At 40.3% G+C, this 23871-nt stretch overlaps 1 protein-coding gene across 2 annotated transcripts in view; it reads left to right on the plus strand.

Moving 5' to 3' along the window:
- Positions 1-19099, plus strand: part of LOC136424983 (glycine amidinotransferase, mitochondrial-like) — a 32442-nt gene extending 13343 nt beyond the window's left edge. For both annotated transcript variants that reach the window (XM_066413656.1, XM_066413655.1), the window contains exons 2-8: positions 6280-6504; positions 8084-8279; positions 8769-8959; positions 10288-10425; positions 11369-11600; positions 12940-13073; positions 13765-19099. In XM_066413656.1, coding sequence (XP_066269753.1) covers positions 6280-6504; positions 8084-8279; positions 8769-8959; positions 10288-10425; positions 11369-11600; positions 12940-13073; positions 13765-13857 — 1209 coding nt within the window. In that variant the 3' untranslated portion in view covers positions 13858-19099. The remainder of the gene's footprint in view (positions 1-6279; positions 6505-8083; positions 8280-8768; positions 8960-10287; positions 10426-11368; positions 11601-12939; positions 13074-13764) is intronic.
- The last annotated feature ends 4772 nt before the right edge of the window (positions 19100-23871 follow it).

Here is a 23871-nt window from a genome sequence, read left to right on the forward strand (position 1 = left end):
TTTTGCGCTCCACACTTAGGCAAGCCTATATTTGTCTCAATTATTTTCGGACAGATGCGCCACGGATAGCGTTACAATGGAGGGTTTCTGGTTTCATCAGATTCACCGATATATGGTTAAGTTCAAATTCGTTATGTGAAACATATTTCATGAAAACACTCTTGTATTTGTGTATCCTAAACCTGGTTTAACCATGGTGTTATTTCTAGAAACGATACATTGAACATCAGACTATGTAATCGTATACACCCATGAAAGCATGCCTAGCTGGTGTCAAGAATGCATTGTTTAGTGCGGTGTGCATGGGCACACACTTTTCGCGCCAATAAAGAACCTGATAACACATATCCATAACAGAGCTAGGGTATTAGTTTCTTTGTCAGCATTTAGGTGGGAGGGATTCCACTGAATGGCATGGCAGCCAGTATTTCATTCTCTCTCTCTCTTCTCTTCATATTTGGACCATGCTCTGCAATGCAATTGATGTCATCGGCTTAGAGTAAAATGTTGACTGACATCCAGTCTTCAAATATCTTTGCCATTCAGAATTATCTTTTTTAAATGGTTTGAGTGGACAATCCAATCTCATATGAATTAAACTAATCAAATATACATTTCTGATGGTAACATTTTTTGCAATTCAGAAAAAAATACAACATAACATATTGATACAAAATTTAATCAACCTATTCATGTCTTTCTAGTCACAAGCATTACTTAATGATTTACAAATATATATCCTTGAAATATTGTTGGCAGCCATTTTGATTTCTGTATGTTGAACTATTTCAAAGAATTCATTACAATTCCATTTCACCCTATGGAAAAGCGTACAATTTTTACACAGTTCATATAGCAGAAACCAAACGTAAGGTGAACTTGGTAGAGGACGATGCCCTTTGCACTACAAAGAGCCTTAAGCCATACCACCCTCGAGATTTAACTGCATGGATTTGAACGACCGCTCAAAAATCAATACAGCTTTTCCGGCAAGCCTTGAAAGCCTTGAACATTCAGGAATGTATAATCTGCACAGACTGAATTGAACCCGCTCGGAGCGTTGGTGGCATATCAACGACTCACATGATACAGTCGTGACTATTCTTACACTGGGTTTGAAATTCGTTTTGGGAGATTTAAAGATTTAGGTGCACAGAAAAAAGAATTTGTATACAACATGAAATGGCAGCAAAACCTGATTACAAATTTCACAGTCTCTCTTCTGAGAGCTTGAATCTAAAACTTCTATAGCTAACTTCAAAATATTAAACAAGTAATACAGCAAACTGTTTTTATCATGTCTGTTGATGCTTAAATGTCAAGAATATTCTGTATACTAGACATACGTATACGTAACCCTACACAAATATCTACACTTGGGTGTACTAGTGCATCCACTGTAAATATTAGGTGCACAGCTCCAAAATTGCACCCAATATTTTCAGCCCAGTTACTAGTATGCAGTCCCATGTGACAGACATTTGTACATATACCAGATTGACTTTTTGGATACTGTGCTTTGTGTGGTCTAATAAATGTACATCCCCATGCACCATTACTGCATTAGTAGTTCCTAGGGATGCATGCGGCATGCATATACATTGTAGTGTGATATAGCAACTACATCACATGAGTCCACATCGCCTAAGGAGGTGTAACATAAATATGTAGTCCATTTATACCTTGGATCATTCCTGAATTCCACAGCCACTGGTAGATATTTCGAAACATGATTTCTGTATAATTTTACCCCTATAGTGCAGGATAGGTAAGCTACACAAATAGCACCCAGAGTTGAAAATTAGGTGCACAGCTCCAATTCTAGGTGCACAAAGGTGCACATGCACAGGGTATTTCAAACCCTGCTAGTACTAGTAGTAGTGTATGACAAAATTGTTTACACCATGAACTGAAAAACAGCTAAAACCTCTTTTCTTCTCACAATGTAAAACTAAGTCCCATTAACAATAAATGAACTCACAGTACCTGACTAGCAGTGGTAAGTGGGATATTTTTGGCAGAGAAAAATGATGCATTATGCTGTGCTCACAAGAAGTATTGCTTTTGGCAAAACGGATGACAGATGTGATGTGTCGCAGGCTCCCTGTACCGTCACACGCCATGCCTGTCACGTTTTATGCTTTACCAGGCACAGAACGTGACACAGCCCGACCGTCACAGACTGTGCCCGGAAGTGCTGTCAATCACTGTGACTGACGGGGCAGTGATGCCCGCGTTTCCATATAAGGCAGCGTGTTTTTGTTTACCGCAGTCCCCCCCCCCGTCATCTTCGTTTTTTTGGGGCGCTGAGGTAAGGAGGAACAGCGTAATTCTCGCTCTGTAAAATAATTGAATAACTTAGACCTAGAATCGAAGTGGCACAAAAAGACAGTGTCTATAACAGATGCTAAAAAAATTTGTACAACTAAATATATTCTATCCAGGGAAACCAGATTTAGACTAGGATCGGGCCACTTGCCGATTACTTCGACGTCCCGAGGCAGTCAGCTCGCCCGATCTAAATCAATGCTACGGGAAGTTGTAGCCCCGGGCACTGTCCTGGCACGGTTCGTGACAGTGCCGGAGTGTCACAAACTGTGCTTTTGCCCCAGGCACGGTTTGTGACACTCTGGCACTGTCAAGAACCGTGCCTCAGGACACAGTCGTGAATGGCAGGGTTCGGGACGGATTTCTGTTGTAGAAATTCGTGATGAGATGTCCGTCTGTTTGTGCCACATCAACTCTAAGTCCAAATCATCCAAGACAAGCGCGAAATGTATTTCAATGAGCGAGAATTACGCTGATTCTTTCTCATCCCAGCGCCCCGAAAAAAACAAAGATGGCGGGCTGCAGGGAAAAAAACGCGTTGGGCAGACTCCTCCCACTCAAAACACTAAGCTCCGCCCAAAAGCACAGTATGGGATAAGACCCCCTGTGTGTCACGAACTGTGCTCGGTTGGTCACCATTCGTGACGGTGTCCGAGTGTCACAAACCGTGCTTTTGTCCCAGGCACGGTTTGTGACACGCGGGCACTGTCACAAACCGTGCCTAGGCACCAAACGTGACAAAGCACCAAACGTGACGCAACACTCCCTCTTCTCACCATGGCATGGATGGGTAATAATGATATTCGTGAGGAAAGTAATAATGCAAAGACAGCTCTGCTGCTGTGTTCTTGAGGGAAATACAAGCTAAAAACAAAAGTACTGTATACAATGTATTATAGGAAACATCTAACATTAACCAAGGTAGCACATCGCAAAATCATGCATTACCAATGTAACAATCTTCAAATATTTCTGACACATTTCTGGATACAGCTTTGAGTATTGCTCATATTTGTTTGCTTGTTGCTTTACTTAAGTTAAAGGCATGCAGGACAACCAGAAAATCACACAAAAAATATCAATTCCAAACATTTCCCTGACTTTTTCACATATTGCCCCATTCCCTATGGTTTATCAATATTTGTTAGTCCCTGAATTTAAAAGAGCAATATTTGCAAGCAGTTACAAAATGCAAGTATTCCTTCATTGGTAGTCATTCCTACATGCTGTCCCTTAGAATAAACTGACCAACTGCTGGTACAATTTGTAGCTCATTTCATGCCTCGTTGACTCCTACTCAGGCCTGGAGCCTTTAAGCTTGACCTTGATTATACCCATATGTGTTCATGTTGGCATTGCCAAAAAGTAGTCTCCTTTCTTGCCCTTTGGTGTTCAGGACTATCTATAATTGGTCTATCTCTACATCATCTATTTCCAGAGTTCTGAATAAGAGTTGAACTGAAACCAACTGAGTTTATGATGTTAAGGAGCTAGAGAACCTTTTCCCTGTTACATGTAGTTCAGACATAGGTTGTCTGTATCTATTCACAAATCTTGATACATACATTTTGTACAATAACATAGGAGGATAGCAGTGAAAAAGTTTGAATATTAAAGTAAATTAAACTAAAGAAGGATATGGAGGCCAGATGTGGTAAATGTTAGCTGTTGACTGCTGTTTTCAAAGCTGATATTATAAATCTTGAAATGTTAATGGTTTTGTTTGTTTTTTCCACAAATTTCATATCCATAAAGTAACATAACAAGCAAAGTACAACAAAGGTTATATTGCTTTTTCTGATACGTAACGTAGACATGCACTATGTGCAATTGTACATCTAAATTACCGTTGGTGCACAGCTCCAATTTTGGGTGCACAAAAGTGCACATGCACGCAGTATTTCGAGCCCTGCATTTCTTTCACCTTTACTAATAATATCTGCCTGAGGGAAAGATGACTAAGGAAACATTGCTTTCAAGTCTGGCTACACACGTAGTCCCTTTGATATATCAAGAGGACTACGTAGCATTACCATGATCACACTGGTCTCACTTGAAGCTCACTTTTGCAATTGCCAATCCTTCTAAGGTGTAGATCTAGAGTTTACTACTATTCTGGTAACATAGAGTACTAATAGGCCACCCTAATATAATTCCTTGGTTCTCAGAAATTTCAATGTGAAATTGTAGCAAGACTGGACATCAGGAGAACAGAGGGCTGAGAGGAAAACATGCACCTGACTGTGTTCACTTCCTCGAACTGTGTGTACCAAAGTACTGACTTTCCTCTGAGAGTTTGTTTTCGTGTTGATATTCCAATCTACAATGGACCTAGGTTATTTTTTGATAACCCAAAACTATAAAAAAATTAATGGGTGTGGCCTAGTGTGCAGAACTCTTTATTCTGTTCACAATAATTCATAATTCATACGCAAGTTCAAGAGAAACAAAATTAAAGCTGTGAAGCAATCATTGATAGCTGGAGCGTTCCGGTTTAACGGGCATCTAGACTTCTTTGGATGTGTTTTTCTTGCGATTTTATTTTTTGTTTAGAAACAGAACTTACAGGCAATAGCCTCTTTCTGTAAGTCAATGAACACCTTCAACTGTGTCCAACATATTTTTTGCCATAATGTCAACATTGCCTGGATAGTTTTAAAAATGTTCCCAAGTTGAATGAAAACTATGCATGTCCCAAGAACTTTTCCAGATTTCTCACGCTTGCTTTTGACTTACTATTATTTACATAAAACCTCTCAAAAATGCAGGAAATAGCATCCTAGACTAGAGGGCTAGCAATTCCACAAATTTCTGTGGGAGTATGCCCCAAGAACCTTCCCAGATTTCTCACGCTTGCTTTTGACTTACTATTTTCCAGTACTTGCTACTTTGGCTCCCTACTTTTGAATGCAGTTAATAATAGTCAGGATATGGCCAGTGCATTAGTTCTTCTGTACATGTTGACAGCTTTACTAGCTTGCCTTCCAGGCTAGACTTGTACTAACAGACCTCCCAATTTGCCCCGTGCATGGTAAAGAATATAAGGATTATAGTCACGTAGACTCGGCTTTGCCCAGATTACTCCATGTATCACTACGTGTTTCATCTCGACATGAAAGTCCTGGAGGCACGGCAAAAGCTACAATCTCGCTGAAAGGCCGCTGCCCAATTTTTTTGACTCGGCAAGTCTTGGTGGGCTTTGATTAAAAAGCCATACCACTGGAATACCAAACAGTTGACTAAGCGAATCTGTGAAAGTGTTTCAGGGAGAGTTCTGCCCTTGCAGAATGCCAATGGATTTCAGTGATAAAGGATAACTTTGTTGCATGGTTACAAGGTAGCTGATAAAACAACAACATCTCCTATCAATGGTCCTCAGTGCTTGTAAAAGGAAAAATATGGTTGATATAGTTATTGGTGCACCTATGCATTTTGGTCTCTGCACACTGTTATTGAATAAACAAAGGTTAAAACTAACAAACAAACGTCCCCATGAATGAACAAAATAACGCGGCCCCCTAGACAACCTTTCCCCCTAGCCAGATGTACACCAACAGGACATACGCTTAAAATCACCATCTCCATCCCCTAGCAACAACAAAAAAACTTCAAAACTTTTTTCTCCATCAGTTAATCAAACTGCACAATCTGACAATAGAATCCATAATGCAATAACGGGCATCACATTTTATGTCAGGGATGTGTATCTTTTATATATGTACAGATGTGTTAATCTTTGTTTTTATTGTTTTTTGTGTGCAATATTTAGTAACTTAGTCTTCCAACCATTCCATCTCCCGTCTATGGAACCTTGCATCAAAAATCAAAATTATCAATATGAATGCCATTCAGGCTACTATTTTTATATGTCTGCAGTGTTGACACATGACTACAAAAGAATTGAAATTGACCAAAGATAAAAACTAACAAACCCTTGTTGTTTCTGTGCAGCTATGGTCGCGGTCGGTCCACAGCGACCGGGTGCGTCACCAGAGTACCCAGGTTGCCATGCAGGACCTTGCCCAAGAAGACAGCGCCAAACCCGAAGATGCCAAACCCGACATGAGCCCTAAGAAAAACCCTGTCTGCTCCTATAACGAGTGGGACCCCCTTGAGGAGGTGATCGTTGGCCGTGTGGAGGGAGCTTGCGTCCCGCCCTTTACTGTGGAGGTCAAGGTTAGAACGCTTCTTTTATTTCTCAGATATTGTATAGTAACGGTCACTAAACTAAAAGTCCTGGTTGATATAAAAGATCAGTTCAGCTTGGGTAATGGCAGTTCAGTACCATAGAAAGGAACATTGTTTCAAATCTTAATTTAAGAAAATAAACTAAAGAATCAGAGATATGTCAGGATTTGCTTAGGATTTTTCAACAGCATTGACACCCTGACTTAGGCTGTTTTTTCAAGCATGTATCTCTGCAACTAGCAAACTAGGAGGCTTCCTGTTTTTCAACATTCATTTCATGATGCTTGAAAACTACTTGCAACTTTCAAGTTACTTAGTGACTTGTATGTACTTGAAAACTACTGTCTTGCAACTTTCAATTTACCTAAGCGACCCGTATGTACTTTTAAACTACTCACAGCTTCTGCTTCGCAATTACTTGAGACTGATAGATTTGGGCAGCCTTCTGCATTCATCCTTGATCTAAAGTGCAGTTCTCCTCCGCTCTATGTCTATATTTGTCACACTGAAACGTACGAGTATCGGGAAGGTCAGCCACTGTGCATCGTGATTACAACGTCTCTGACGTCAGTGTTCCAATCTCCTGTAATCCTGAGGCACTCCGCACGACCTTCAGGACATCCCAGCGACATCTGTCAAACCTCGTATCAGAAATGATTCAGCCACACATCCTGCTTGATACAACTATCTTGTGACCACAGGGGGGAGTGAGGGATTGAAATACTTGGTGTATTATACTCACTTTTGTGCATCCAAAATTTAAGCTGTGAACCTTATTTTTGACTGTAGGTGCACAAAACCCGCACAAAGCACTGGTGCGCCACAGTGAACAATTAGGTGCACAGTTCCTATTTTGCAACACTTTAGGAGATCCCGGCAACATCTGTCAAACCTCGTATCAGAAATGAAGCCACACATCCAAGCTTCTTGTTACGGTTATCTTGTGACCACAGGGGGGAAGTTTGGGCTTGAAATACTTGGTGCGTTATATTCACTTTGTGCATCCAAAATTTAAGCTGTGAACCTGATTTTCGACTGTATATGTGCACCAAACCTGAAAATTTAGGTGCACAACAATTTTGAGTACACAACATAACATAGAATTTTGTGAGCAAAACCTAACCATAACCTTTGCAGCTTTTCTTCAGAGCTTGTATCTGAAATTCAACACCTAACTTCAAAATTGAATACAAGAGAAGCATCCTCATCGCAGCTTATTATCATTAAATCCTTTTAATTGAAGATGCAAGCTTTGTTTAAAGCTATCTAATGAGGATGCCCCAACTGTACATGGTAGCAACAACTTCCACTCTGTGATAGTTCCTGCAAAAAACAAACTCAATCCTGGGAAGATGACACAAATTCCTGATTCTCCTCTGAAATGATCCAGGCAAACATATTATATATATACATGAGAAGAACTGGTCTTTTTTCGTTAAGAACAGAGGAAAGCCATTCCCCAACAAGCACATGAAGAAGACTGTGGAAGGGTCTTACCATGAAAATAAACAAATTCTAATATAGATGATAAACAATCCTCATTTTCTTCTCCTCTTGAACTCTCCAGGCAAACACATATGAGAAGAACTGGTCCTTTTTTGTGAAGAACGGAGGAAAGCCATTCCCCAACGAGCACATGCGGAAGGCTGTGGAAGAAGTGGAGGAGTTCTGCAACATTCTGAAGCATGAGGGCGTCAACGTTCGCCGTCCCGAACCCGTCAACTGGTCCGAGGTGTACAAGACTCCCTGGTTCGAATCCCCAGGTAAGGAATCTGACTTGTTTTCTAAAATTGTGAGCAATACATGTCTAAGAATTAGGAAAGTTTGTTTGTTTGTTTGTTTCACATAACCCCAAAATCACCTTAGGGTGTAACACACCAGATTTGTACAGTAAGTACAAGCTGTGTAAGACGAGATAGGACTGTAAGGTTTGATCCACTTACACCGGGACTACCATACTAGTAGTTACTACATGTATTTTGTATAAGTGCCGTGGGTTCTTAAATGTGCTTGAGGTTTGGCTCTCCTCAAACACGGGACCTCTGCCTTTACGTCCCATCCGAGAGGATGTCCTTAACTGAAGCAAGGTACTCATTTTGAGTACACATCCCGACTTTGGCAACAACTTGCAGATGCGGTCCTCTTGGATTTTGTAAAGTTTGAAAAGTGTGTACTTTTATCTAGAAAATATGGTACAATTTCTTGGATCACCAGGCCAAAATTTAACTGTGACGTTGTTGTGTGTTCCCTAGGCCTGTATGCGTCCATGCCGCGTGACATCCTGCTGGTGGTTGGTGATGAGATCATCGAGTGCCCGATGGCCTGGCGTACCCGCTTCTTCGAGTACCGCGCCTACCGCTCCCTCATCAAGGAGTACTTCCAGGCGGGCGCCAACTGGACCACTGCTCCCAAGCCCACCATGGCTGATGAGCTGTATGACCAGGTATATACACTCCAAAAATTTTAAATCAACTAAATGTAACACACAAGGCAACAGCTGCAGTAACTCAAGCAACTAGATGTAATTTGGAAACGGTCAGACAGCATCCATCCTTTCCACCATAAACTATTTAAACAAAAATCTAGATTTATCAGCTTTTAATCCAAAACTCTGAAAAGAACAACTGGACCACTGCTCCCAAGCCCACCATGGCTGATGAGCTGTATGACCAGGTATACCCTCCAAAAACTTAAAATACAACACTTTTTTACCTCCATAAAACCTGGTGTATTGCTTTGGTGGAAGTACAATTGTTTTCAGAGGAATTGTTTTCAGTGTGTCTATACAAGACAAGTGGTCCGAAGCCTACCATGGCTGATGAGCTGTATGACCAGGTATACTCTCCAAATATTCTAAATCAACCAAATGTAACACACAAGGTAACAGCTGCAGTAACTCAAGCAACTAGATATAATTTGGAAACGGTCAGACAGCATCCATCCTTTCCACCATAAACTAAACAAAAATCTAGATTTATCAGCTTTTAATCCAAAACTCTGAATAGAACAATTGGACCACTGCTCCCAAGCCCACCATGGCTGATGAGCTGTATGACCAGGTATACAGTCAGCAAAAAATTGAATGCAACATCTGTGAATATGTTTGACTTTCATTACGTTGATAAATCACTGGATAAAAAGGTCTTTGTACTCAGCCAGAGAGTAAATACCGAAGCCAACATTTTGGTGACCTTTTTTAGGCAATACTTCTTGTAATGCAACACTTTTTTGTATGAACTTAAGTACAACTGCTGAGACTGAGAGATGGGTGCTGTCCTATAAACAATATCTTAAGGACCATGAACTGCATGTATGCAGTCAAACCTGTATGGATGACCACCTCTACATTAGGACCACCTTGGTGATCCTTTAGGTGATTTTTCCCATTAACACAAGCATTAAAAATCCTCAAGTATACATGTACGTGACCAGTACTGTCCACATAAACCAAATTATAATCCTGAGTGGCCTTCTTGGGTAGTTTTGACTGTACCACTACAATGTTTGTTTGACTATTCTATTGAACCATCTGAAATTGTCTTCACTTCATTAACATATCTATTCAGAGTTTTGGTATAAAACCTAGTTCTACCAGATCCTTCTTTAGTCACTGACGAAAGATAGCGGATGCTGTCTGAAACGTCTGAAACTGTTTGAAAACTTTATCCAGTTGCTTGAGGAACTATTTTTTGCGTATCTTATTACCTGGATGTCTAACCTTCATTAACGCACTACAATGTTTGTAACTGAAGTTTTCCCTCGCTGCTACAGGAGTACCCCATGCGTTCTGTGGAGGATCGCCACAAGCTTGCAGCCGAGGGGAAGTTTGTCACCACGGAGTTCGAGCCCTGTTTCGACGCCGCAGACTTCATGCGTGCAGGACGGGACATCTTCGCCCAACGGAGCCAGGTACACCACCTACCATGGAAGCTCATCTGTGTTGGTAGTAATCATAATACAGTGCTAAACTTTCTTCCAACACTAAGGTATTCATGGATCAAATTTTCAACAACTACTGTTCGCCTTCTTCAGGATCAATGATGAACTTTCACTTCCGATCACAAGCTGTTCATTTGTTTTTCTACTTTCTGCTTTTGTACTTTTTTCTGTTCTTATATTTCTGTTCATAACTAGCATGTACACAGTAGCAAGTATACTATAAAACTTTTTACTTACTACTTCCTGTATGCTCAAATTGCCACAATCCTCCTGATTTGGTATCTAATATCATTTCTTGGAATCTGAGCTGTTTCAGTTTGGATGATGGCACTTCAGTACCAAGGAGAGCTGCTATCATTTCTTGCTTTTTTCAATGAAAGCAGTTTTGCTAAGAAATGTCTGAGAAAATAAAACGGCACGGCCTGCCTAAGACATTATATCCAAAACTATCCCAATTATCCTGATTATAAGTGATATGTATTCAAGCATTTCCTCTGACCTACTGACGCCACATATTTTAAACCAGGTTACCATCTTTATGGGAATTGAGTGACCACTTGATAATTTTTTGGTAAGAAATGATTGGTTTGGCCTTATCTATTATTTCGAAAATCGCTGTGATTGCAAAGCAATTACAGAACCAAGGAAATAAATCGATGTGGCCTTAGCCATTTAATCCACTGCACCACTGTTCATTGTACTAATGTCAAAAACAGCTAGTGGAACTTCCCTGGTACAATGAACCAGTAAATACTGTACACAGCGTTTGTATTCTCTATAACTGTTCAGAGAGTTTAACAGGTTTGAGATAACTTTTACTTTTTTTTCAAAATTATCCTAACTAGTAGAACTCTAAAGCATGTAATTATGTACACAATCATATGACCTACTGACGATGCGTATTCCAACCCAGGTTACCAACTTCATGGGAATTGAATGGATGCGCCGCCACCTGGAGCCTAAAGGCTACAACGTCCACACTATCTCCTTCAAGGACCCCAACCCCATGCACATCGACGCCACTTTCAACATCATCGGCCCGGGACTGGTCCTCTCCAACCCCGACCGTCCCTGTCACCAGATCGACATGTTCAAGAAAGCCGGCTGGACGATCGTCCACCCTCCAACACCGGAAATGCCGGACGGTAAGTGATGTTACTTCATTACATGTAGGCCACTCCAGCTCGATCTCCTGTTTGTCGGTTTTGCGTCAGGAAAAGTAATGAATGATATATAGGTCAAAAGAGAGAAAGAATAACCCTTTGTAATAATAGCCTTCAGCGAGTTGGGTAGCCATGGCTGTACTTTTTCTACAGCCAAATAAATCAATCAAATCAACCCGAAGGAAAGAATGAAAATCATCTTTAAGGTGTGAGGTCAAGCTGTAAAGTTTAGTGAAAAACGATTGGGAGGTCACCAGGATTTGAGATACAGTTTTGAAGTTACTGTAGTAGTAGTAGAATGGTTTAGCTACAACAGAATTTTGTGCAAATTGGCAGAGAAGTAGTTCAGAAATTTGGCTTAGAGTCTAGACATTTTGCCTCTTTCAGTCTTTGTCTAATAATATCAGCAACAGAATTCTAGTAAGCAGTTCCAACAATGAACCAAAGAAGTAAATGTGTCAAGTTGTACATGTTTATTTTGTGTTCTGCTGAGCTCAAAGATGGAAAAGCTGAGTGTTTTGTGCCCTCATTACGAAAATTCTGTACTAGTTTTAATCCGTTCCTTCCTCCTACTAGTCTCAAAATAGCTGCTTGATAGCCATCATCAAAATTTAATGATGATCGGATGTGAAATTACAGTAATGGTAATGGTGCTTCACGAGCCTAAATGGACATTTAATGGAACAGACATGCCAGATACATAGTCAGACTCTAGAAAAAAACAGTATTCGGTACATTCATTTGTTTTTGTAGGTACTTGATATCAGGGTAGAAGAGGAAATGGTGTTTTTGCAGTGTTATTTGCAGTTGAAACAATTCTTGAACAGAACAGTTGAAACATCAGAAACTAATATTTGTAGGGTGTCATAAATCTGCTTTGGAGAGGTCAACGCAAAAACTGTGAAAAGAAAGAAAGCACTGATTCTTCTGCTTTTCTGAATAACATGAACTGTGCAAATTTGTTTTGAAACCTCCCTAAGTCCACACCAATTTAATTTCTTGGTTAACGGAATTTGAAAGAAAATGCTAGATTGGAAAATCAACATGAAAACAGAATCTCAGATGAAAGTCTGTACTTTGGTCACACAGCTTCTGGGAGTGAACATGGTCAGGTACAAGTTTTCACCCCAGCCTTCTGTTTAAATGATGTCCTTGTGCTGAAATTTAGAAGAAATAATCCGTTAACCAAGAAATTAAATTGGTGTGGCCTAAGCTAGTGAAATTTCATGTACTTCAATTGCATTCTCCATACCCAAAGTGTTTATGGACCCAGTACTTCAAGCCTGATTGATTGATTGATTGATTGGTCTCCATCCCCCAGGCCACCCCCTGTGGATGTCCTCCAAGTGGCTGTCCATGAACGTGCTGATGATAGACCCGAAGCGTGTCGTGTGCGACAGCAACGAAGTCGCCACCCAGAAAATGTTCGAGAAGCTCGGCATCAAGACCATCAAGGTAAGCCTCAGTGTGTGAGATCTCTAGTGCCCTCTTGTGTCTTTTCTGAGTACTGCAGAAAATGTTTGAGAAGCTCGGCATCAAGACCATCAAGGTATTGTTATCTCCATAAAAAAGGGAGATTTTTTCATGGATATATTGTTTTGAGCATGTTTGTTTGTGTGTGTGTTTGCATGCGTTTTGTGTGTGTGTCCGGATGCTTGTAGTCAGCATAACTCAAGAACGTCTGGATGGATTGTAAAGATATTTGGTATGTGGGTAGAACAAAGGTCAAGGTCAATTTTGGGCCCCCTGGTATGTGATACTGTAACTGCATTGCCTTGTACCGTGAACTTATCATCACCATGAAAAAACCTGTTGTTTTTATTTATGATTCCTTCACACTAAATTACTTGCTGCTTCACACTAAATCACTTGCTGCCAACGTGAAGTTAAAGTTCAGTGAAAATGTCAATTTTACTTAAACCGTGAAATTTTGCTACCGTGAAGATAAAGTGAATGACAAGATTATCTTATATGTGCCCCCTAGTGTCCTTTTGGAGTACTACAAGTAACACTTGTTTTTTCGCAGGTGAATCTTCGCCATGCCAACTCTCTCAGAGGCGGCTTCCACTGCTGGACTTACATGTGCCCCCTAGTGACATTACGGAGTACTGCAAGTAACACACATGCATGTTTTTGTATTTCCCAGGTGAACCTTCGCCATGCCAACTCTCTCGGAGGCGGCTTCCACTGCTGGACCGCAGATGTCCGCCGGCGTGGTGGTTTGGAGTCCTACCTGTGAGACCCTCCCGTCGACCAACGCACCGTCCGTCCAACGTGACCGTCCACATTGTGTGTGTGATTGAAACTAGCTTGCTGTGAGCCATATACAGTACGTAGGAGTGTAAAACAATATGTGTGGGGGTTTAAGAGGTTACTATGTGCAACATGTGTGGAGGGGCAGGGAGTTAAAAGGGTTGATAAAAGATGTACATGGTTTCAAACAGCTAAGGTTTATACAATTTGATTCACCATCAAGATTGATTTTTTTTTTTACTTTAGGAAAAGATTTTTAACATCATATGTGAATAATTCACCATCAATTTTTTTAACCTTTGGAAGATTTTCAACATCATAGCTTTGAAAGTGATGATTTTACTGAGTCTTGTTACTTGCTACATCTTTTGATTTTTGATAATGCTATTGTCTTGTAGTGTTTTAGGTTCTTGCTTTTTCTGGAGTTTACAATCATTCATACTTGAATACACATCCAAATATGTAAATTGTCTACCATTACATTTGGGGTTTAAGGTGTATATTTTGTAAATTCCTCCCCATTTCAGCTTTTATTACAAAATTACAGTAAAACATTACATTTTTAAAACATTAAAACACATTTAAAGACTCTCTGACTTGATATCTTTTTCTTAGCATTGTTGGTTACTGTTAGTATATTAGGTATGTGCATGGGATAAAGACTGAGTACTGCAGCAGTAATTCTTCAGGGCTACATGTGAATGGACTATTGAGGTTTTCTATGCGATACCTATGGTGGAAAGTATTATCGTTTGGGGATGTTGGAAGACTTAGACCCTGTGGAAAGACCCTTGTTTAGAATGATGGTGACCTGTCCCTCCACACCATGTTCCACTGTGTGCAGTGTTAATGATGCGGACTACATTTTTCTGTAAATTGTATAACCGGGTGGGCTCTTGTTGGTTTAACACACTTCAAAGCCAAGTTTAAACACATTCAGCTGACTCCCAGGTCTGGCCTGGACAGGGTAGTGACTGTGATTGAGTTTGGTGGGGTTTTGGTAGAACCCCATGGAAAATCAACCTTCTAAAGTGAAGTACAACCCATGTGTACATGTATGTACATGTAAGTCAGAGTCTCATTTCGTCTGTTGATTCCATGGAGTTTTACCTCGTACAACTTATAGCAGAAGTCTTGCCTGAAAAGAACTTATGTCTTGGTGTGTAAATATATAAAGGGAGGAAGAAGATGTTGCGGAGAACTAGATTATGATGTTTCTCTTTGTACATGACATGTTCAATATGTTCTTGTCTCTGTTGGCCCTGGTACAGTGTATGTTGATGGGGGAAAGTTTGTTGCTTAAGTTGAGCAGATGACTTGTATCAAGCCAAATCGCTTTGCTGACGTATTCCATCAAAGTTCTAAGGACAAAATATTACAGTATTTTGCCAGATTCCTGATTGAAACTTGAGTGTATCAAACCAGAATGTGTTTCGGCAGTACCAACCAATAAGAGGTCTAATCCAGGAAGCAGCCAATCAGTATCAACTGTTGGTGACCAATCACGTTGTGGTTCTTGGTACAGCCAATCAGCATTTAGCTGTTGGTGACCAATCACATCATTACTCTGGATTCAGCCAATCAGCATTAAATGTTGTTGACCAATCACATCATTGCTCTGGGCACAGCCAATAAGCAACCTATCTTGGTAACCAATCACATTATGCCACACATCCTGACTAATCAGAAGCCACAATAGTTCTGTAGATTTCCCTCCTTAGAAATAAGAAAGGAGTTTGAGGATCCAACAGAGACAAGATTATGTTAGCAAGACTTTTGCTATATCTTGTTACTTAAGCTGTCTTCTTGAGGCAAGGTCTTAAAGTTTGCATCGCAAGATCACGTTTCAGAGTCTTCAAAAAAAGGCACAGTGTCATGATCAGTAGATGAATATGTTTCTGGTGATCTGCATTTGTTCCAATTCAAAAGTCCTACCTACAAGCGGGGTAAGGAAGGCAGCTACACAATGTGACAAGGCTAGGTCAGATCCCCTTTCAGTATTGCCATTGCAGCATTCACCATTGCAGTAAAGAGATGCTCGAAGAGTTGAGCAGATTCTATTTGCTGACAGTTGCTCTTAAATGCTGATGCACTAGAATTGCTAGCATGGTGCTAAAAGAACTTCCTTGTAGATTCATCTCAACAAAATCAAACACTCTTGAACATATTGTTAAAGTTGAAAAACAGACTTTCTCAAGACTAATTATATGAAACAACTTGTCATATAAAACAAGTCAATTCATGTAAACCTTAGACTCTTAGGCTTTAAAAGAATTCCAATGTTTGGATGAAAATAATTTCTTATGCCAAAAACCTTTCCTTAAGCAGAATCTACTTTCAGTTTGACTAGAAATATTTAACCTTCTCCCTGCTGCCTAACCAAATAACCAATACATATTTGGTGCCAAACGGCTACATTAGCAGTCCTGAAGGATAAAATTGCCCCATATATGAAGGCTTAGTGAACCAAGCTTGACTTAACCCTCAACATGCTACCTTATGAGTGTGCCAGTACCACTATAGTGTACAAAAGCACCTGTAGCATTTTGAGGGTTAAAGAATCCTGTCAACAGTGAATGTTGGACCTGACCTAGCCTGTCAGTTTTTTTCTACATCCAAGAAGCGCAGTGTCTTAGATTCACTCAGGTTAAGTTTTTACTGAATGTAATTCTCGATGTGTCAGTAACTTGTTTAACAGGGCTTGATCCTTCTGGAATGTGAAACTGAAAGATCTGTTGGATTCAATTTTTTGTATGATTACACTGTGTTTCATATATTGTCAATATATAGACAAATAGTGTTTGTCCATGAAAATGACTGCATATGAAACCATAGAAGGAAAATATCACGTTAATTTTTTCATGCTTTGAATTGATAATGCTGCTATTTTATGTTGCTGCTTAGTTATATAACTTTTACATACATTTTTGCTCAGCAAATTGACAAATTTCACACATGGCAAGTCAATTTGGACAAGATAATGCTAGATACTCGCCCTAAAGAGTCAGTTTCATGCAATTTGAAAACTCTGGCTTCTTTCAAGATTAAAAGCATGATTTACATAATGTTATGTATTGAAATAAGCCTGGTTGATCTTGAGGTTGTAACTGCCTATTTTTCATCACAGCAGTTTTTTTCACTCCCTACTACTTGAATGTCCTCTGCTTTGGCAGGTTTGAATTAGGATTTGTATCTGCAAACTTGTGAGGAATATTGTGTTTCAAATTGACAAGCCCTTCCGTAGGGGTGTACCACTTGTACAAAGGAGGGAGTATGCTTAACAGAAAAATTGGTGAACCGCCCATACCAGAAAAAAGTGGAAGAGGGTAGGAGGCTTGGTTGAAAATTACTTCTTTTGCCTCACTGACGTTACTATCCTTTCCAGTACATACCTAGAATAACTGCCATGTACATGTGTTGAGCATGCTCTTTAAGCTTTTGGAGTGCCAGTTTGTAGGGTACATATTGCATTGCATAGTATAACTGGACTGTATAATTTACTAATCTACCAAACAGCACAGTACTCTGCATTGTAGTAGACATTTATCAACACCAGTTAGTCGTAGGGAGCAAAGTGTAACAGTTTGTTTTGTAGAGAGTTTGAACTTTGTTATAACTGCCATCTATGTGAAGAATGGACAGGGACAACTGAAGGTTTGGAGTGACAAAAGTACCAACATACACTGACTGGTAATGTGATATCAGTTTTGATTGGAGAAAGGAATAATCAAAAAGGTAGACACCACAGCAATATTTTGGATGATGATTTTTAATGAGATTATGGTATCTCCGTTTCAGTTGAAATGAACCATTGTTGAATCAAATGAAAATAGATATTGTTTTGGAATGGCCTATCCAAACTTCATTCTGAGTAGGACTTTATATTCCTAAAGCTTTTTGGAGTTACTAAAAAAGGTCTGAATGGAAGATCACAGAATTAGAAAAATCTTGTCACTCTTATTGTCTAACAAAAAAGTTGAGACTGTATTGTAATACATACTAATAACATGAACGTGTGTAACTATGTCTATTGTCCCTTACCATGTATCATGTCAAGCTTTGAACTAAAAATCTGTAAAGAAAAAAAATGGATATGCCATCGGGTCCATAAGTTATAGGAGCAGCCTGGAATTTCAAGCAATATGATGTACCGTAGTAGTAGGAATGTGTACATCAGTCAATGTTAACCCAAAAATGGGGGAGTAGCACAACAATCCTTTGGGACCACAGGAGACTTTAACCCCAAGAGTGTCAAGTGAGTCTGCATATGTGAGGAATGTGTTAGCAGGTTGAACATCTGATCAACGTTGACACTTGTTGGGTTAATGTGTCTTTCCAACATTTCATTCCACCATTTGGATGAAACAGTCCCTGTGATAATGTTGACTGATGCGTTCATGCTTCCCTCTCCCCCTCCTTGAGGTTTACATTGACATGTGCTACACCCCATGACCCTGAATTCATAGATTCCAAATGTGCCAACCGTTTCTTGTTATGTCTTAAAGATGTTGCTGTGTTCTTAAAAGCCACAAACTTTAAAGTGGTTGAGTTAGAAAGACATAAGAGTTCTTGTGTGATCTTACCGTTGTTGATTTTAAAAAATCAGAAAGCTGAGCTGACTCAACTTACACATCTATTAACCATGGTAGACAAAAATCACTGCTTATTATCTATCATTGTACCTTGTGTTTCCAAATGAGATGGATTGAAGAAGTATAATTTGAAAGTGTTGTACTTTTCTTTGGAAACCAGAGATTTGGAAGACAGACATGTTAAATGTGAAACTGTACGTTTGTGGTTTTTATTACTTTTCAACATCTTACATCAAATCTAGACAAAAAAGCTATACCATAACAGGCTTGCTCCTGACCCAAAAGAAAAAGAAATTGTATCAAAAGTAACAAAAAAAGAAAGAAACATGACAAAAATGTACCGAAAGTGAGCTTTGTGTTCTGCGACTGAAAGACCTTGCATGTTTGTTAGCATAAGAAGTTTGTTCTAATGTGTTTCAATGATTGTATTTGACGGGAAATCTAGAGTTGTGGCTAACATACCGTTGAGAAATGTATGAGGGTGCTGAAAATTTGGGGAATTGTTCCGTAGTTGGTGTAGAGTATTATGAAGTAGGAAGCTAAAACATGAAATGTTGAACGGTGCCCTAGATTTATACCAATATGCAGTGTGCAGCTAGGTTGCTGAAAGTATTGAATAAATGTACAAAAGTTCAATGTGTGTTAATTTATGGTTTATTTGCTCTTCTACCCAAGCCTCTATCCTGCCCGTAGAATTGAAATTGAAAAAGCAAAGATCTCATACCTCATGAAATATGAAACAACTGAAAAGGGCAAGGATGATGGTGATGATGATGACATATAGATTTTGTACATTTCTTGACAAAATATAATGCAACCATGTCCATGTTACACATTACATCACTCTTGGGCACATGCTGTCCTCGGGTTCCTGACTTTTGGCCTGGTATATATGTGCTAACGTTCACTTCCTGAACAGCTGTCGAAGAAATTCAGACCCAGGCTAGCTCAACCTTTACATCCTGACAGTCTCTGGTTTCAACTCAGCCTGTTAACATAGGCTAGTGGTAAAAAAAATGGAACACACACCAAGACAAACAGACAGACATCGGCCAACACTAGTTATGTTCGCATCAATTATTTCAGAATTGGAAAATACAAGGCTAATCCTATCAGCATGTGGTAATAAAGAATGTAAGGCTCTGTGCTGCGAAATCAAATTGCTAGAGGTCACTGCTTAACCACTCCAAAATACATGTAAAGGCAAACACACTTGTCCACTGTGCAGAACACTATCCAAATACACCAGTCCTTGGTGCTGAACACTATCCAAATACTGTACAGGCAACACACAACGACCCTTGGTGCTGAACACTATTCAAATACTGTACAACTGTCCTTGGTGCTGGACACCATTCAGATACAGGCAAACACAACTGTTATTGGGACATAACACCATCCAAATATAAGAAAATATACCTGTCCTTGGTGCTGAACAATCACACCATCTAAAAGGAAAACATACCCATCTTTAGCACTGAGTCATTCGAAATGTAGTAAGACATGCCTGTCCTTGGTGCTGAACGCCATCAAACATCATGCACTAGCGGTCTCTAGCGATTCATAACCAAAGCACAGGCGAATGTAACAACAACACGACCTGCGAAGTGGTCAGATTTTGTGATTTCTATCATTCAGTGTGAGGCTTGAATTTTACGCGTTTTGGGATTAAAATGACGAGAGAGTTTGAATTCTGGTCAGTGACAGGGGACGAAGATAATGCCAGGTTTGACGGAGTCGTTCACGAGTGGAACTTCTGGATTGACGGCAGACTATATTGGGACGTAGCAGTGGAATTACCTGTCAAAATGTCACAGTTCCGAGCTTGCCTGCCCGCGAATTTGGCTACATCCTCACTCGCGCTTCTCTCATGCCCTCCTTGTCGAGACCTGGCCTTGAGAATCAAAATACAAACACCATTGTCAGGGTGTCAATGGGGTCGTAACCTTTGAACTTTAGATCCAATTTGGCACCTTATTACTGATATAACGTCGCGATGTGTCTGTTATCACAATCTACTACACTTTTCAATGAGGACCCTTAGCGATTTGTGTAATATTTGCAGCCACTGGATTCATCTCTTCGGCTCTCCTGCCTGGATACAGGCTTGCCTGCAATCATATTTTGCTTTGGACCGTGAGTATGATGTGTTTGTATACGATTTGCTCATCAATCTTTAAGCTGATCCTTCTCCAACACTTAGGACGGACCATTTCTTTTCTGTGAGTCAAACATTGGATTGGGAATGTTGCTAAAACGCCCCCGAGACGTGTTGACATTATGACACAAAGGTCTACTGAGTACACTTCAGGTTTCAAAGTGCAGTTCTATTTGTAATGTCGGGATTGAGAAAAATACGTTACGTCACTTGAGTGTGAATCCACTAGTTTAAACACAAAGAGGTTGTTACTTAAGTATGGATAAAGTTGAAGTTACAAATAAGATTGTGCCGCTGTTTTGGAACCCTATCCCAACTAAAAATCTACCTCCGAAAATCAGGTTTACATTCCTCATTCGTAGCGTTTGCTCAATATGAAATGGACTAGTCTAGAATCATGGAAACCCCCTTCCCTAACACCCCTACATGATATAAAGGTGCGGGGAGACCTGTGGACTTCCTCTTTTGCTGGTGCCAGTCGCGAGTTGAGACCGTAAGTTAGTTCTTCCTATATCCAGTGAGTAAAAGGTGTCATTATACACTTTCCTTCACTTTTAGAGATGCTGAGGGCATCGCAGACATAACAAGACGGACCACGTGAGTACGACTAACGATGTACCTGATCTGTGCAGATCTGAACAGATCCTCCTAAGTGGTTATGGAGAGTAGAGTTCGTCGAAAAAATATGAAAAATAATTGGCCAGGAAAATCAGTCCGTAGAAAGGCTAACAACTATGTGGGCAAATCGCACCCTATGGTAGGGGGGGGGGGGGGGGGTTAGCCAAACTGCAATGGCAAATGATTCTCCTATATTGGTTAAAATCGACCATTTTTCAGCCAGCGAAACAAAAACGTAACACCACAACTGAAGAGTGTTATGGGAAAAGGGGTAGTAATACATCATGGCACGATGATTTTGTAGGTGAAAAGTTTTTACCGGGGTATTCCGATACCAACAACAAACAGTACGTGAGTTGCAATGCGCACAGAAACCATCTTGGTTATGGGGAGATAACGGCTGGCTGTGTTATAAATTTCGATCGGAAAGGTTGACGTAATACGCGATTTCCCATGACAAGCGCGTGACTATTCTATCCTTTCAGAGCTGGCCATTCACCACGAGTCGAACAAAGTCCAACTTCACGAATGTCCCTTAAATGATGCCAACAGAAGGTGCAATATCTACTACAGGGCAATCCCCAATCAAAACGTACGAAAGGTCGATTTGCATCATCAGTGCAAGTGCGTCGCAAAGTCCAATTAAAACACAGTTTGCGAGCGCAAGACGAATCAGCCTCTATTAGGCTCAACCTAGGGAAACTGTACTCCCTGGCCAGCTGACTCCTCTTGCATGTTATCTGTTTATTTGGCAAATTTTTACTATTCTTTCCAGCGACCTGTAGAGCGTGATAGAGGCTAATGACAATTGGTGATGCCCAAGTATGTTTGAGCAGGACAACTCATAGTATAGAGTTTATTTAAAGGATATTGATGGAGTACTGTTTTTTTTTCAACATTTGAAATGTTTTCTGAACACTAGAACTCTTTTTCGAACAGTATTTCTGCCATGCTAACCCCGGGTTCTTTACCAAATCGGTTATACAGATCTAGAAGAGCAAAGTGCGCTAATACCTCGTCACTGAGTCAAGAGATGCAGACATGGCAAATACAGACACCAAGCTGTCTACAGTGGTGGAGGAACTTCGGGAACTAGATCTAATCATCAAAAGTGGTTCTGATTTGGCCGTTGCAGAGAGGGGATACGGATGTAAGTTGATTCACGCTATAAGTAGTCAAAATAAGGTTTTGATGTGTGAGGCTTTGAAAAGTCTCGGAGATTTGTACCTGAACAGAACAAAGATTAACAAGCATAAGGTAGTGAACTTTCACAAGGCTTGTTCGTTGTACATCTTACTGTTGCGATGTTACACAACCATTGAAGAGAAGCAAGTTGTACAACATCGTATCAGATATGCAGAGAAATGCTCGAAACTTGTACATGACGACACTATAAAACCACGTGCTACGAGTTCAGTCAATACCATATTGGCTGTGTCGGTGACCCTTCACGAAATGAAAAAGAAGATCAAGGTTGAAAGGTACGGTATGCAGCCATTGATTGGAGACTATACAAACTCCTTTGTAAAAGCTGTCGCTGAAAGAAATAACCGTTTGGAAGTAGAATCACTGAAGAGCATCGGAGATCTGTACCTTGAGAAGAAAAGGGTTGGCAAGGACGAGGCAGCATTCACCAAAGGCAAAGCAGCTAGCCTATATCGAGCGGCACTGGACCTCTGTGAAGATGCAGATGGCAGAGAAACGCTAAGGCACCGCATCAAGTACGCGGAAAGAGTCAGGGAAAAGGAACACTTGCAGGAAGGCTGCAGGGCTCTGCAAAAGGGGGACTTGGACATGGCAGAACTAAACTTTGCAGCTGCGCTCAAGTCTGTTCATCTATTTTTGAAAGGTGAGTATTTCAGTGCACATGTCGCAAGTAGACAGACTTCAGTTAGTGAAGCGAAATACATGTTTCGTTCGTGTACCAAACGCTGTGTCTGATAGCTTACAATTAAGTATTAAAGAAAACGCTTGAAATGGATTTCGTGGCTAACATTGAACCGTACCATTAGTAATATGTAACAATCGTTTGGTACAGATTCCAATGCAGATCAGCGCTGGAAAGAAGCAGATCCCCTCTGCAAGTTAAGCGATATCTACCAGAAGAGAGGGATGCAGTCAAAAGACGGAGGAGATTTCACCAAGGCCGCAGCACTCTGTAATGCAGCACTGGTCAGAGCAAGGGCAGAAGATCGAGAGGCCATCAAACAAACAATCCAACAAATAACCCAATCTTTTGTTAAGCAGGTACTGATAGAACAATCGGCACCCATCGATGATGTAGAGAAACACAAATCGATGTTAATGGAATGCCGTAGCTATGTGGAAGAAGAAATCAAGAGAATTGATCTCCAAATAGATCCTTATAGCCTTGATGATGACGATCCAAACATCATAGAAGTAGAGAAAAAGAGAGTGGAAGCAATCAAAGCCTTGTTTGGCACTATTGCTAATCAGCGAAGAACATTCGTAGCCGGCCTTGTAGATGAATGTGTGGAGGTAATGGGTCCCCCTCCCTGCAAATACGCCATGATAGGCCTGGGTTCACAAGCCACTGGATTAGTAACACCGTACTCCGATCTGGAGTTTGCTATTTTGATACAGAAGGACACAGAAAAGAATTTGAAGTATT

Source organism: Branchiostoma lanceolatum, chromosome 19 (assembly GCF_035083965.1).
Source record: "Branchiostoma lanceolatum isolate klBraLanc5 chromosome 19, klBraLanc5.hap2, whole genome shotgun sequence".
Lineage (NCBI taxonomy): Eukaryota > Metazoa > Chordata > Leptocardii > Amphioxiformes > Branchiostomatidae > Branchiostoma > Branchiostoma lanceolatum.